A 15,378-nucleotide genomic window follows, 5' to 3' on the forward strand; every position below is an offset into this window, starting at 1 on the left:
TATGGACAACTAAGCCAGTTCCACTTTACTCCAGTTTGATAAATCTCCCTCGAAATGCTTACAGAAATAGGAACTATAGATCTCACCTAAGTTAGTGTAGGTGGCTCCCCCCGGACTTAAGTCAGATGAGCAGTCAGAGGCTGCACCAGAGATAGGAGCAGGTTCTTCACGTGTCTGAACCTCAGCAACGGCAGGTGGTGGTGAACTGTCTGCCCGATTCTGCTCATCAGGACTTTGGAGCATTGTGGGGCCAAGTGAAGTAGAGTCTTGCACAGGCATATCGTCAGGAGTGCTGCATTAAGAGATCCATAAATGCAGTTAGAAGTAGAATAACCACTCAGATGTCAAAAAGCGAAAAACAGTATGCACAGAATATAGAAGGAAAATACATATATGTCTGTGGATGTAAACGGCAGAAACAAGTCTGCAGGTTTAAGAAATATAGCAGCAAAAACAAGACAAACTGGAAATACAGGTGAAAACAGCTACAGACTCACCATCTTCTGCTACTGACACAGTTCCCCATTCTCCAACATAAAGGACACTAACTCATTGACCGGAGAGTCGTGACCAGACTGTCCTGTGATCTGACCCAACCTGTGTGTTTACCTGCAAGGGAGTGTCACCAGTAACCCTCCCCTACGACAGCTCAGCACTGACACATCGCTCCCCACCCCCCCTTCTCAACTCTGATAAGAAACTCCAGAACCAAAACCCCTTCTAATCATACCTGCACATGGAAGCAGAGGAGTGACAAAACCCTCGAGGATAAAAAGGATCTTGAGTTTTAGGAAGAGAAATAATACAATGAGTGGTAGATAAACAATAACGGAGATCCTAGCAGTGAAAGTGCGGCACATACACACTGTGAAACCACAGAGGGCAGAATGACAGAGAAGAGGAAGGAGATGGGAAATACCAGGAAGTGTGATAAGTGTGCACAGTGGGACATGTACAGTACGCTGCCAAATGCTCACATGTCTGCACCGTCTGCTACCAAACGCCATTCTGGTGTGTAGTGCTTAGCTCTGGACAGAACTCTACTAAAGAAAGAAAAGTCATCGATAAATCTTCCGCTAGTCAAATTCAGGTATCAAACTCTTCTAAAGTTACAATTCCACATTCTGTTTTGCTGTTATTCATCTTCGAAGAAAAAAAAAAAAGGATGATTAAAAAAAAATGAAACAAACTGCCATCCTTCATCATTTGTTTCCATTCGCCAATTTCCAACTCAATGGAGCCTGTCTGAAGTCACAGCGGACAGGATTTTTTTGACACTATGAAAGCTAAAAGTTATGGTAAGCCCTTATTCACATAGGACAGTTTTTTGGTTTTTTTTTGCCAAATCTAAAAGAAGATCCAACAAGGTGGAGAGGCTCTAAGGAAAGGCCTTTCCTTTTTATCCACTTTTTGTTTTCCTTACAGCGGTTATAATAAAATTGTTGTCCAATGGTACAGTATTTCATTTTGATTTTTTTTATGGCTTAAACTATAAAAGTTACACTCACCGATCGCCCACCACTCCCATTACAGCGATTTCTGGGTCCCCTGCCGATCTCTAATTCCTGTTCCCGCCCTCCTAGTCACTGGCTGAGACGGGTAAGCAGGGCCCGGGAAGCAGAGATTGACAAGCGACCCGGAACGCATTGAAGCAGGAGGGGCAGGATGACGGGTGAGGTATGACATCTTTATTTTTTAAAACATTCTGATATCCTAAAAAAAAATAGAAGCCCTTTAATGTAACACTTAAGCCTCATGCAGATGTCCATGGAACACGGTCCGTGGGATACCGGACTGGCATTGCAGGAGCGCACGGCATCATAGCAACCAATGACGCAATGCGCTCCTGCAATGCCAGTCCGGTATCCCAAGGACCGTGTTCCACGGACGTCTGCATGAGGCTTTAAGCCCTCCATATACATTAGTGTATTGTCAGCTGAACACTCCAAGATCAACAGATGATGTCAGGGTATTATTAATATTATTATTATAATTCTTAATTCCATGGCGCTGTACATTTAGCCGGGGTTACATAAATATAAAATACAAGAAACTATTAACAGACTAGTACAGAGGGGTAGAGGACCCTGCCTGCAAGTGCTTACCATCTATAAGGGAAGGGGAGAACACATTAGGTGAGGGTATAGGCTGCTCATGTGGCTGTGTGGTGGCAGCATGCTCATTGCAGGTGGTAGGCTTTCCTGAAAAGGTGGGTTTTCAGGTTACTCTTGAACGTTTGGATGTTGGGGGAGAGTCTGATGTGTTGGGGTAGTGAGTTCCAGAGTATGGGAGAGGCACGTGAGAAATCTTGTAGTCGATTGTGTGAAGAACAGATGAGAAGAGAACTGAGGAAGAGGTCCTGTGAGCATCTGAGATTACGTTTGGGAATGTATCGAGAAAGCAGGTCAGAGATATAAGGAAGGGAGACGTTTTGGACAGCCTTGTATGTAGTTGTAAGTATTTTAAACTGAATTCGCTGGGCAATGGGGAGCCAGTGAAGGGATTGGCTGAGGGGGGAGGCAGAGGAGAAACAAGGGAAGAGGTGGATTAACCGGGCAGCGGAGTTGTGAATAGCTTGGAGGGGAGTGATAGTGCTGGATGGGAGGATGTTGCAGTAGTCCACACAGGAGCATGCATTAGTATTTTAGTTGACTCAGGGGTGAGGAAGGCACAAATACAAGAGATGTTCTTAAGTTGAAAATGACAGGTGGAGTTGAGGGTTTGGATGTGTGGCTTAAAGAGCAAAATCCAATGTTACCTCCAGGCAGCGGGGCTGTGAGACTGGAGAAAGCTTTGTGTTATTAACTTTAGGCTACATGCACACAACCGTATTTGTTTTGCGGTCCGCAAATTGCGGATTCGCAAAAAAAAAAAAAAAAAAGGATGACATCCATATGCCATCCGTGTTTTTTTTGCGGATCCATTGTAACAATGCCTAAAACTAACAATAGGACATGTTCTATTTTTTTTTGCGGGGCTACAAAACGGACATACTGATGCGGACAGCACACGATGTGCTGTCCACATTTTTTGTGTCCCATTGAAATGAATGGGTCCGCATTCTATCCGCAAAAAAAAAAAAACGGAACGGACACGGAAACAAAATACGTTCGTGTGCATGTAGCCTTAATGGACAGGTCAGGTAGGGGGGCTTAGTGACATTGGGGAAAGACAATGAATTCAGTTTTCTCCATGTTGAGTTTAGGAAGCGGGAGGAGAAGAATAAAGATCTTGCCGACAGATACGCTGGGATTCTGGATAGCAGGGAAGTGACATCTTGGCTACAGACGTAGATCTGAGTGTTGTTAGCATAGAAGTGGTATTGGAAGCCATGGGACTCCATCAGTTGTCCTAGGCCGAATGTATAAATGGAGAAAAGTAGGGGTCCCAGGACAAAGCCTTAAGGGACACCAACAGAGAGGGGGCGTTATTAGGAGGTAGTGTATGAATGGGAAAAGCTGAAGGTTCTGTTGGTGAGGTACAAGGAGATCCAGGAGAGGGCCAGGTCTTTGATGCAGAGTAAAGAGAGGATTTGTAGGAAGAGAGAGTGGCTAACAGTGTCAAAGGCAGAGGAACGTCAAGAAGGAGGAGCACAGAGTAGTGACGTTTAGCTTTGGCAGCTAGCAGATCGTTGGCGACTTCCGTTTCAGTGCAGTGACTGGGTCTGAAGCCGGATTGCGTGTGAGTGGGATGAAAGGTGAAGGACAATTCAAGATGGACATGTTGTTCTAGGAGTTTGCATGCAAATGGGAGCAGTGACATGGGACAATAGATGGATAAAGAGGATGGGTCCAGGATGGGTGTGACGGTTACATGTTTAAAAGAGGAAGGGAAGAGGCCAGTGGTTATCGATAGGTTGAAGAGTTGGGTTAGGGCAGGGATAACCGTAGTGGTGAGGTTAGGGATGAGGTGGGATGGGATTGGGTCAAGGGCACAGGTGGTGAGGTAGAGAAGGATTGGGTGAAGTGAATATCCCAATACTTTTGCTGTCCTGGGAGATAAGCTGCTGCCAGAGTTGTCTGGCAGCGCCTTTCTCTCCTCTCACCAATGAACTACACAACGATGTTAGACTAAACTGAACATGTATGTTTATTGGATAGTCTGGAGGGAGTCGGGAGAGATAGCTGTCAGCTGACAGATACTGAATGTGTAGAATCAGCAATCCTGTAGCATGTTGACTTTCTTACTAAAAAAAATAAAAGGAGAAAAAAGGAAAACCCCACATAAGATAAAGACAAGATAAAATCTCAGTTTCTGGAGATCACCAACACCCTGCTCCCTAACTGTTACTCTATTGATCACTTGCTTCCTAAATGCAAATGTGTCCTGGTGCTTCCTTGTATCCACAGGACAATATAAGCTCAGAGCTGGGGACGAGAAGAAACCCATAGAGAACTCCGGTTATTCCAGTTTGTAAGGCTACTTTCACACTAGCGTTTTTTGCGGATCCGTCATGGATCTGCAAAAACGCTTCCGTTACAATAATACAACCGCATGCATCCGTCATGAACAGATCCGTCTGTATTATGTCTTCTATAGCCATGAAGGATCCGTCTTGAACACCATTGAAAGTCAATGGGGGACTGATCGGTTTTCTATTGTGCCAGATTGTGTAAAAGAACACTAAATATAAAAATAAAAAAAGCACAAAAATATCCCAGCAACTTCTTCCTTCATTTCCTCCTTTCCTTTTATCCTTTTTCAACTTGTTTTATCTCATATTACAAGGAAAATTGAGAAATATAGATATAAAGGTTTTCTGTGTCCCAGGGGATTAGCCATGCCCTCCTCCTCTTCCTCACTGTCCTGTGTCTGGTTGGAAGACAAGTGGCTGGAGCAAGAGACTCCTTCTTATGTCATGTCTGTAGTAGGACAAAAGATTGTTAAAGGGGTTCTCACATCAAAGATAACCCCTTCCAAAAGGGGTCACCTTATGTCTCCCCCCCAGGCACCCCTTGAAAAATCAGCTGTTTGCTGGGTCAAGCCAGCCAAGGGAATGTAGTACATGGTGGTCATTCAAAGGATAAGTTATCCATTTAATACATAATTTTCTGCATGAAGACAACTAGGGATGAGCGAATCGACTTCAGATGCGTCATCCAAAGTCGAGTCGCATAAAACTTTGTTTTAATACTGTATGGAGCGGGAACTTCGGAATTAATTTCTACTGTAAGGAGGACAATAATCCTGGATCGGTAGCATGAGCAAACATAGGTTTCGAAAAACACATGAAGGATTCTCCAGCACGCAATAAAACTCCAATATACAAATACATAATTAAGGCCACTTGTTTGAAACATGAAAGCGTCTGTTGGCTGTAGCCTGCAATTTTTTTAAAGATGCGACAATAAATACTAGAGTTTTATTGAGTGCTGGAGAATTCTTCATCTATCTTTTGAAACTATGTTTGCCCCTGCTACCGATCCAGGATTGTTGTCCTCACTGCATCATAATGTTGTGTGAGGATCATCTGGAGTGGTAAGCATTCAAGTGAATGAGAGTAGAAGGTGTAATTACACTGTACCACCACTACACTCTAGATGGCGTGCAAGTAAATATTAAAGAGGGTGCAGAGCTGGCCTTTGCAAACAGCTGATTGGTGATGGTGCCTGGAGTTGGATCTCTGCCAATCTGATATTGATGACCTACCCAGAGGATGGGTCATGATAGGTCATCAATATCCTGACACTGCACAACCCCTTTAACATCAACACAAAAACTGTGCCAGGGAGCTTCATGGCATGGGATTCTATGGAGAAAAAGTTTGGTGGAGGAGGGATAATGCTATGGGGTTGTTTTTCAGTGAAGGGAAATTTTAAAGCTTTAGCATACCAAGACATTTTGGACAACTGTATGCTTCCAACTTTGTGGGAACTCTTCCAGCATGACTGAGCCCCAGTGCAGAAAACAAGGTCCATAAAAGCATAGGTCGGTGAGCTTAGTGTAGAATAACGTGAATGGCCTGCACAGAGCCCTGACCTCAATCCCATCGAACACATTTATAAACTAGAACAAACTGAATAAAACTTCATATTCACACTACTTCTGATGAGAAAAGCTCCACAAATGGTACTGTTTATACCGCTCTCCCCAGTTCCTACTTAGTACTGTCAACAATTTAACATTGTCAAAACTGCTAAAAGACTCCCTTTTTATGTCATCTTATATCTAGCCAACTATTTAAAGGGTACCGGTCAATGAACATGGAGTCTGATCTGCCCGCAGCATGTTATAGAGCAATAGGGGCTGAGAAAATCGATATATAGTTTTGCAAGAAGATTCGGTATGAATTATAATTCATTAATCTAAATCTCTGCTCATTTTGGGCTTAGGAGTCCAGTGGGCAGTCCTATAAGTGATTGACAACTATGTCTATGCACACTGTTACAACGAAGGCTGTCATGCCCACTGGACTCAAGGCCAACATGAAACAGAGCTTTGGATAAATTACAAGTTTACTGAATCTTTTCCCATAAAATAATCTGCTCAGCTTTTCCAGCCCTACAGCAAGATGCTGGCAGATTAACCTGCATGTTACAGGTTCAAAGCTTCAAGGCTTTATTTTTTTAATTCATTGTAACATAAGACTTCTTAGTGATAAAATTTACCTGCTAGACCTGGTCTCAGTGCCAATGCTGTCCTGTGGACTTCCTGCAGCTTGCTCTTCCTCTGACCGATACATGAACACAATGGATGGTTTCTCTCCGGGCTCTACTCTGCTTTCACTGAACCAATTATGTCTTTGAACTGGTGGAGGTGGAAGCATGTGAATAACAGTGCCATCTAGCCCTACTAGCTTTCCTTCATCACCTCTGTCCTCACATCCTCCTTGTCCACTTCCCTCCTTCTTCCTCCTGAAAAAACTTTTGAAGGATATCCATCGACGTGGCTTGCCATCTGCTGGCCGGCGTGGCTGTGTTGCAGAATCAATTGCTGAAGGTCGGTTAGTTCCAACTGGTTTTCCACGGGTTGCAAAGTGTTTGTGCAACATAGTTGCATGGTAGGGTGATGAAGTAGAACGTGGAGGTGGGAAAGGGGGAAGAGGTTCTGTTGTGGCAGATACAGTCGGGCTGTCATCACTGGAAAGTGCAGGAGAGTTCTTGGTTAAACTCACAGTTCCAAAATTTTCACTTTGGGAGGAAAACAGAGTTTTTGGTCTTCCTAAAGAACCAGTATGATGCTCTGGATCAGAATGGATCTCTGGTGGACGATGATCATCACTACTGCCTGATTCCGGAGTCAAAGCTTCTGGTGGAGACCGAGGGGGTTGGATAGATGCCACTATCTGATATAGAACACGGTTGGCACTTTCACGTACACAACTACCTGTTTCCTGAGAGACCCCGCCAGCAGACTCCTCTTTTTTTTGTACTTTAGCAGGGGTTTCTATTTCCTCATATGTGTGGCTTGCTACACTTCCAGTCTGACGTTTTTCCTTGTCTGGAGGTGGAGGAAAGGCACCACCAGAACCAACAAAACTTCTGTAAATAGCTAAATTATCATAAGCACTAGGATTAATTAGGATGGGCACTTTATCAGCACTTTTACAGCTGTGGGCATATTCAGGTTCATCATGAATAATAATAGGAAAAGGTGGCATTCCTGCATTGTTATAGCTGTTGAATTTGATTTCAGATAAGTTGGGAGAACGAACAGGTACGGTATGGGCACTTATACCAGCAGTGGGTGATGTTGGAGCAGACTTATAGCAGCTCCGTTTAGGAGCTTCCACATTTTCAGTTTTTGCAAGCTTCTGCCGAGGGCTAGTGCTTGATGTCCAAACCTCCTGGTAACGTGTAGAGCTTGACTTCTTCTGCTTTGTGTTTAGACGAGATGGGCATTCCCCAGCCATAGCAGCAGAAACATCAACTACTGTGTATGGTTTACAGACTGGTTGCTCCAAGTTGACCACACGATATGGCTTGGCTTGTGCTATACCATTATCTTGGTTTATATCTTGCGTTGTACTATCTGGCCCAACTGCTGAAGCTTTCTCTGTGACTGCATTTCCATTGCAAAAGAGTCCCCCAGAAGAAGAGGATGATGATGATGATGTGGAGGATGAAGAAGAGGAGGGAGGACAAGATAAGGTATCAACCATTGACGTATCAGGTGAAGGAGACACAATGTTGCAGTCACCCTGTCCACCCACTTCACAGCCATTAAGGATCTCATCATAGCTATCATCATAGTCCACAGCACACACCCTTTGTAAGGACCTCTGACGTAATGGCACAGTATTCCACTTCTGTCGTTTCCCAAGTCTTCCTGGCACAGGAGACAGACTACCACTTTGAAGATTTGCAAACCGAGGTTGTCCCCGCATACGAATCTCCATTGCCAGAAGCTCTTCATCACTTTCTTCCCAGCTGTCTTGTTCCCCTTGCTCTTCTTCATCTTCTTCATCCCAGCTGTCATCACTACTGGAAAACTCTGGATAGCAGAAGCGCCCACCATCCACTCCAATAACTGCACCTTCTTCTCCACTTAATGCTACTCTTCTAACACCTTTTTTGGGCTCTTCTCCTTCATGACGACTTCCAGATAAACAGCTAGCAGATGGCTTCCTCTCTAAAGAGCGGCGATAACATTGGTTGATCCTATATAGAAAGTTTTCTCGAGGTGTAACTTCTGAGGGAGGTACAGGTTCTACTAGACTCAAGCCTGCTATCTCTTTCAGTACTTCTGCGAGTCCACTGCTACTCACATGATTGTTATTAGTGACTGTTTGTTCTGATCCTGTGTTGTTATTTGCTCGATCATCATGAGATACTACGTTCTGGGCTTGTCTTCGAGTGTTTTGTGTGGGCAGTGGTGACCTAGAATGACTCTGAATAGGATGGCACACTGCTCCATCTACAGCCATCATTGTAGGCTTCACAGCAATCGTAGGTTTCTTGGCTACAGGTGGCTTGAAACCAGTGGTTGCACGTGGTCGCTGGTTGGAAATGACTTTGGTATGATTTGCTCGATAAGGAGGAGGTGGTGGAGGAGGAGGAGGTGGTTGACCAGGGTTGCCTCTGCCAAGAGCTGATAAATGATGCTGACCTTTTGGCTGAAAGCAGTTCTTGCATTCCCCTGGTTTCCAAACATGCTCTGTAAATGAGCCACAAGCCGACATGATTGCAGGTACTGCAGAGCATGGCACCAGGGCACAAAGTGGAACTTCAGTTAGAAATTCATTGGAGTTGGTAATGTAACAGGCAGCATAATTTGTTCATGTACCTAAGGAAATAATAGAAAACAGTGAGCACAAAGTATGCAACATGGACAATTAAGAAATAAAGCTATTATTTTAGCCAAGAGTAACACACTATATATTAAAGTTGGTTGTCCAGTCAGAAACTCAAAAAATATATGTAGTCAGTATCTACATGGAATGATTACCTGCTAGTTAATTTTTATGAGATCTTGCTACTTGACTGCATTTTAGCCCAGCTCTATTACAGGATAGCTGTAATTTGTGACTACAGTTTAGCTACAGTGACTATGGGGAGTTTGAGATAGTCTGAGACACGCCTCCTGTCTCATCATTGGTTCAGGCTGGCTGTTGTGTATAAACTAAACTATAAGTCTATCCCAGACTACAGCAAGGGCAACCTGATCATAAAATACAGATTACTAAACGACTAGTGAGGAAAATATGATCAAAGCCTCAGAAAAGTGGAGTCTAGAGGGTTCATTGCGTAAGCGCCAGTTGCCCCTGGAGCTGGCTTGTTAAGACATATTCCAATTTAGGGGATGTCAATCGAGCCACGAAGGGCATGGCACTGCATGATTATTCCCCTGACTATACAGGGGTAACTACCATATAGTGTGCACAGGATTAAAGGGCATTTGTACCTATGAAACTGGCTGACCTGTTACATGTGCACTTGGCAGCTGAAGACATCTGTGTTGGTCCCATGTTCACATGTGCCCTCATTGCTTAGAAAAAATATGTTTTAATATATGCAAATGAGCCTCTAGGAGCAACAGGGGCGTTGCCGTTACACCTAGAGGCTCAGCTCTCTCCACAGCTGCTGCACCCTCACACCTCTCTGGCCCTTTCAATCAAAGTGGAGAGGGTGCGGTAGATGCCGAGACAGCAGGGCTTCTAGGTGTAACGGCAACGCCCCCATTGCTCCTAGAGGCTCATTTGCATATATTAAAACATCATTTTTCTCAGCAATATGGGCATGTATGAACATGGGACCAACACAGATGTCTTCAGCTGCCAAATGCACGGGTCAGCCAGTGTCATAGGTACAAATCTGCTGACAGATGCCCTGTAAAAGTTCATTTGGTCTGGCGCTACGAGGGAGCAGAACAATGGAAATATAAGCACTGTTGTAAATGAAGTCTGATTTGTGTCATTTGGCCCTGATACAACATCAGTAACATTGGATAGAATTATAAAATGGTGAGGGTTAATCCTGCAATGCTCTAGTATGCGGCTTTCACAGCTCTCCTGAAAAACTCAGTAGGCATCATAGCACAATTACAATTATGCACAAGAACACAATTGCCCCACAGTACGCCACAATGTCACATGATTTCTAATGTATGCACATGATAAAAATACATCGCTCCAGCACACTGCTGCGTTAAAGCCCGTACACAGTGAAGCAATGCAATAAAGACAGTGCCTCCTTCATACACTGTTGAAGTTGACTGTACCATGTATATTGGCTGTGCCAAACTCCCACTCTGAGTAAGCTTTGCCAATCTAAGGGTTTCGTAGAAAGTGTGCATATATATAGCGCTGCGTCACCAGTCTCCCCCTCAGTAGCTGTCGAGTATATACAATAAGATGAACTCCAAGTGCTATGGCCCTAAACCCACTCAGATTAACCTACTGCTCCGACTGCGATATGTGACCCAGGAAGGTTGGATCAGAGAATGCTAATGATGGTTCCTAAGGAGGGCCTGTCGCCTCTCCTGACGTGTCCGTTTAACACTCGCGTTTCGTGTGGATCTGTCATGGACGGATCCGTTCAGATACTACAACCGTCTGCATCTGTTCAAAACTGATCCATTTGTATTATTTGTAACATAGCCAAGACGGATCCGTCATGAACACCACTGAAAGTCAATGGAGGACGGATCCGTTTTCTATTGGGCCAGATTGTGTCAGAGAAAACAGGCTGGCTCAGTTTCGTCAGACGGACACCAAAACGCAGCAAGCAGTGTTTTGGTGTCCATCTCCAAAGCGGAATGGAGGCAGAACGGAGGCAAACTGATGCATTCTGAGCGGATCCTTTTCCATTCAGAATGCATTAGGGCAAAACTGATCCGTTTTGGACCGCTTGTGAGAGCCCTGAACGGATCTCACAAACGGTAAGTCAAAACGCCAGTGTGAAAGTAGACCTAGTAATTACTTGCATTTCCCATGTAATGCCAATTCTGGAGCGTCTATTCTTGTGCCATTCCTCTGTCATTCCTACTGTGAACTGCCAGCAGTCTGCAGTAAAGGTCCAACTGGGTGCTACCATTTGGGGATACTGCCAGCACTGATTGGATAGTGTCAGACTGTGCAGGGACCACCCCACCCCCCAACTGGTAACACCCATCTGGACCTTCACGGCAGACTGCTATTAATTCATAAAAAAAATTCTAGCAGGAATAATAAAGGAATGGTACATCATAGAGTAATACGAATAGATGTTCCAGAATTGTTATCTTATGAGGAACTCAAGTAGTTACTAAAACAGACATGTCAGAAGAAGTGACAGGTCCTCTTTAAGGACTAAACAAGTCCCATTCTGACAACTATTTTTGTCGTGACCCTATAATCAGCCATTTCTTTCTTGACATTTTGCGAACTTCTCCAGAAGCTTTCAGCTAAGATACTCCGAGTTTGTTTCCATCCTGGCAGAAGTTTCTAATAATCCGCTGACCCCTCTGCACCCTTCCCAGGCCAGGCCTCCCTACACTTCCAGCATCAGCTGTTCTCCAATGCTGGTTTCCGTTTGGTAAGGAAGGAAGACATTAAGGGTCGGATACTGAGAATACCCCCCCCCCCCTCCATCTCCTACAGCCCACCTCAGCGTCCTGCCTCTGAATCACACATGGGTGTGAGGGAGGACACCTCCTCTGTCAGAGCTCTGCAGACCATCGCTCCTTTAACCCTTTCTGGAAGCATTCCTTCCACTGCCAGGGCTCCTCTGTCAGAGCTCCGCAGACTATTGCTCTTTAAACCCTTTAATGGAGGCATTCCTTCCACTGACAGTGCTCCTCTAATTAAAGGTAAAGGGATCGGATTTTGCTACATCGCCCATTAGGCAATGCTGCGGTTATACAGCCGTGTTTCGCATGGAGAAGCACAATGCACCTAGACACTAGGCGGAATACAAGGCCACATTTGTCCGGCATGTGCCAGAAAGTTGTATTCTTCATCCATGTCTCAGCACGTCTCCACAGCAAGTGCTTCCAAGACTGACAGGGCACAGCATGTGCCTATATGACAGCGCCTAGGCGGTATAGAACTGTGACGGCGCAGGCTATATGCATGTATACATGTGCATATAGGTCTGGCGTCCCTGCCTCCCAGGCCTGGGAAGAGTTACAGGAATGCTTGGTATGTCTGGTGGGGGTCAGTCTGGGAGCAGGGAAAGTATGTGCTATTTACAGGACAATATGGGGGAGGAGGCTCGCCACCCAGTCAAATGCCCCAAAGAGCATCAACCCCTACCAGGCTAAGTGCTCATCTATTCTTTAACCATGTAACTGCCAGCCACTGACACAATACAGGATTAACCCAGCGAAGATCAAAATCACGTAATCACGTATGTCAATAGCACCAATACTGCTGCAGGCGGACAGATTCTACCCCCCCCCCCCCTCATGCAGAATAGCAGGTTACCATGCTACACAGAGACTTGATTTAACCCTTCTCATCTCTCCCACAGAACGCTGCATGCCAACCGCACAGATTCATATCAAGCCAAAGCAATTCCAGCACTCACCAGAACAGGCGTTACGCTGATCTGTCCCTGCGGGGAACGACGGTCACACTGCGCTGATCAGCTGAATATGTCTGTGACAGAACAGCCTTTGTATGTGTGTGTGTGTGTCACAGCAATGTGAGCTGTCAGGATGTGCCGGCCATTAGTGTGACAGCTCACGTACATGGTATTTACAAGAACGGTGTCAGCGTGTGAGGTGTGTGATGTGTGTGTCACGGCGGCCGGCCTGTGCCTCTGTGTGTCTCTCAGCCAGTGTGTCTGCCTCTTTCTCTGGCTGCCTATCTGCTTCTCCCCCTGCAGGGACTGGTAAGAGCAGCAAGCAAATCATTTCCTGAAGGAGGAAGGCACACCGCTTTTTTTTCACTCTCACAGACACATAAATACGCTTCCCCCCGCATATACATATAGCGGCATTCATCTGCAAAAATCTAAGCCCAAAACCAAATGGTACCGTATTTTCAGGACTACAATGGCGACACCTGCCATAGCCCACACAACAAATCTGGAGAATCTGCACTGCATTTTACAAGACCAGAAGCGAAAGATGAAGATTCTGGCCCACGTCACACACCTGCACAGGTCTTCTGTCCAGGAATATAGGGGCACATTTGTTAAGACCGGCGTTTTAGAACGCCAATGTTAATAAGCCCCTGCGCTGGCGATGGATAGCTTCCTCACTATCTTACATTTAGGGTCCATTTACACGTCCGCAAGTGTTTTGCGGTCTGCAGATTGCGGACCCGCAAAATACGGACACCGACCATGTGCATTTCGCATTTTGCGGACCGCACATGGCCGTCACTATGATACAAATGCCTATTCTTATCCGTGGCTGTTGACAAGAATAGGACATGCTCTATCTTTTTTGCGGCGCCGCAGAACAGAACTACCCATTGAAATGAATGGGTCCGCACCCGTTCCGCAAAATTGCAGAACGGTTGCAGACCTATTCATGCGGACGTGTGAATGGACCCTTAAACCATTTTCAGCGCCTAAGGCCTCTTGCACACAACCGTATGCATTTTGCGGTCCACGTGCATTCCGTATTTTGCAGAACGGAACAGCTGGCCTATAATAGAACAGCACTATCCTTGTCAGTTATGCGGACGATAATAGGACAAGTTCTATCTTTTAGCGCAACGGATAAACGGAAACTGAATGTACACGGAGTACCTTCCGTTTTTTGTTTTTTTTTCGGAACCATTAAAATGAATGGTTTTGCATACAGTCCGTAAAAAAAAAAAACGGAACGGACAAAGAAAGAAAATACGTTCGTGTGCAAGAGGCCTAAACCAGGCATAGAAAATGATGAATAAGACAGGATTGCCGGCCTGTCCCCATTTCCACCCACTCCCCCTTTTTTAGGCCAGGTGTGAGCGGGGAATAAGTCACAGATTCTGCCGCAACATGGTATGTGACAGAATCTGCGCCAGATATATGCCACAAAAGTGGTGTATATCTGTTCATAAATGACCCCCGTAGTGTCTTAGGCCTCATGCACAGAACCGTATGTAGTTTGCAGTCCGCAAATCACAGATCCACAAAATATGGATGGGGTCCGTGTTGCATCTGCATTTTTTGTGGACAAGTATAGGACATAATCTATGTTTTTGCAGAATGTATATACGGATGCGGAAATCACACAGATAATCCGTGTGCTTTCTGCATTTCGTATGTCTGTTCCACTGAAAGATTATCTGCCCCATGGACCGCAAATAAAATACGGACAGCATACAGACCGCATCTGTATTTTGCAGATTCGCGATTTGCAGACCTAAAAACGTGTGAGGTCCTGTGAATAGGGCCTTAAAGGGGTTGTGAAAGAATGGAAGGCACTAAGCTGAACTTGTAAACGAAAGATGACTTACCAGCTTCCTGACGCCAGCTCCCCACTCCTGTGATGCTCAGCTAGGATCCCTGGATGTCAACATCTGATTTGACATCACCCCGGCCAGCGACCGTATTCTCTAGCACTGTGACCATTTGTTATGACATAAGGGGAGCCGCTAACTGCAGTGGCCATCAAACTGGATGTTGACATCCAGGGAGCCCAGTGGAGCATCACAGAACTCAGTAATCTTTACATATTAAACCGGTATATCCTTGCTGTATTGGAAATCAGCTCTCCTCACACTGACTTCCTGGTGACTTGTGATGCAGGGCTCCAGGGGGGCGGAGAGAACACCAGCCTCAACCAATAATCAGGCAGGAGGTGTGTCTCAGACTAAATCAAACTCCCTCCAGGAACTGTAGAGAAACTGTAGTCACAGATCAAAGCTCTGTCCTGATGGAACAGAGCTAAAAATAATCAAGATCTGATGACGATAAATAGCTAATGATACATATTCCCTATAATAAATCTCAAACAATAAATCTCCTGGTGATATGTGTTTGCATATAAGTTTTGAGCTCCTGACTGGACAGTGGCTTG

At 45.1% G+C, this 15,378-nt stretch overlaps 1 protein-coding gene across 4 annotated transcripts in view; it reads right to left on the reverse strand.

Moving 5' to 3' along the window:
- PEAK1 (pseudopodium enriched atypical kinase 1) overlaps positions 1-15,378 on the reverse strand; it is a 65,622-nt gene that overhangs the window by 9,411 nt on the left and 40,833 nt on the right. For 2 of the 4 annotated variants that reach the window (XM_040413711.1, XM_040413712.1), the window contains exons 2-4: positions 6,609-9,225; positions 978-1,043; positions 87-292 (exon numbers count right to left, since the gene is read on the reverse strand). In XM_040413711.1, the coding sequence (XP_040269645.1) occupies positions 87-292; positions 978-1,043; positions 6,609-9,121 (2,785 nt within the window). In that variant the 5' untranslated portion in view covers positions 9,122-9,225. Of the gene's footprint in view, positions 1-86; positions 293-977; positions 1,044-6,608; positions 9,226-12,947; positions 13,239-15,378 lie in introns of those variants that run through there. The other 2 variants (XM_040413710.1, XM_040413713.1) reach the window with 2 other exon arrangements.

The sequence above is a fragment of the Bufo bufo genome, chromosome 1 (genome assembly GCF_905171765.1).
Source record: "Bufo bufo chromosome 1, aBufBuf1.1, whole genome shotgun sequence".
Taxonomy (NCBI): Eukaryota; Metazoa; Chordata; class Amphibia; order Anura; family Bufonidae; genus Bufo; species Bufo bufo.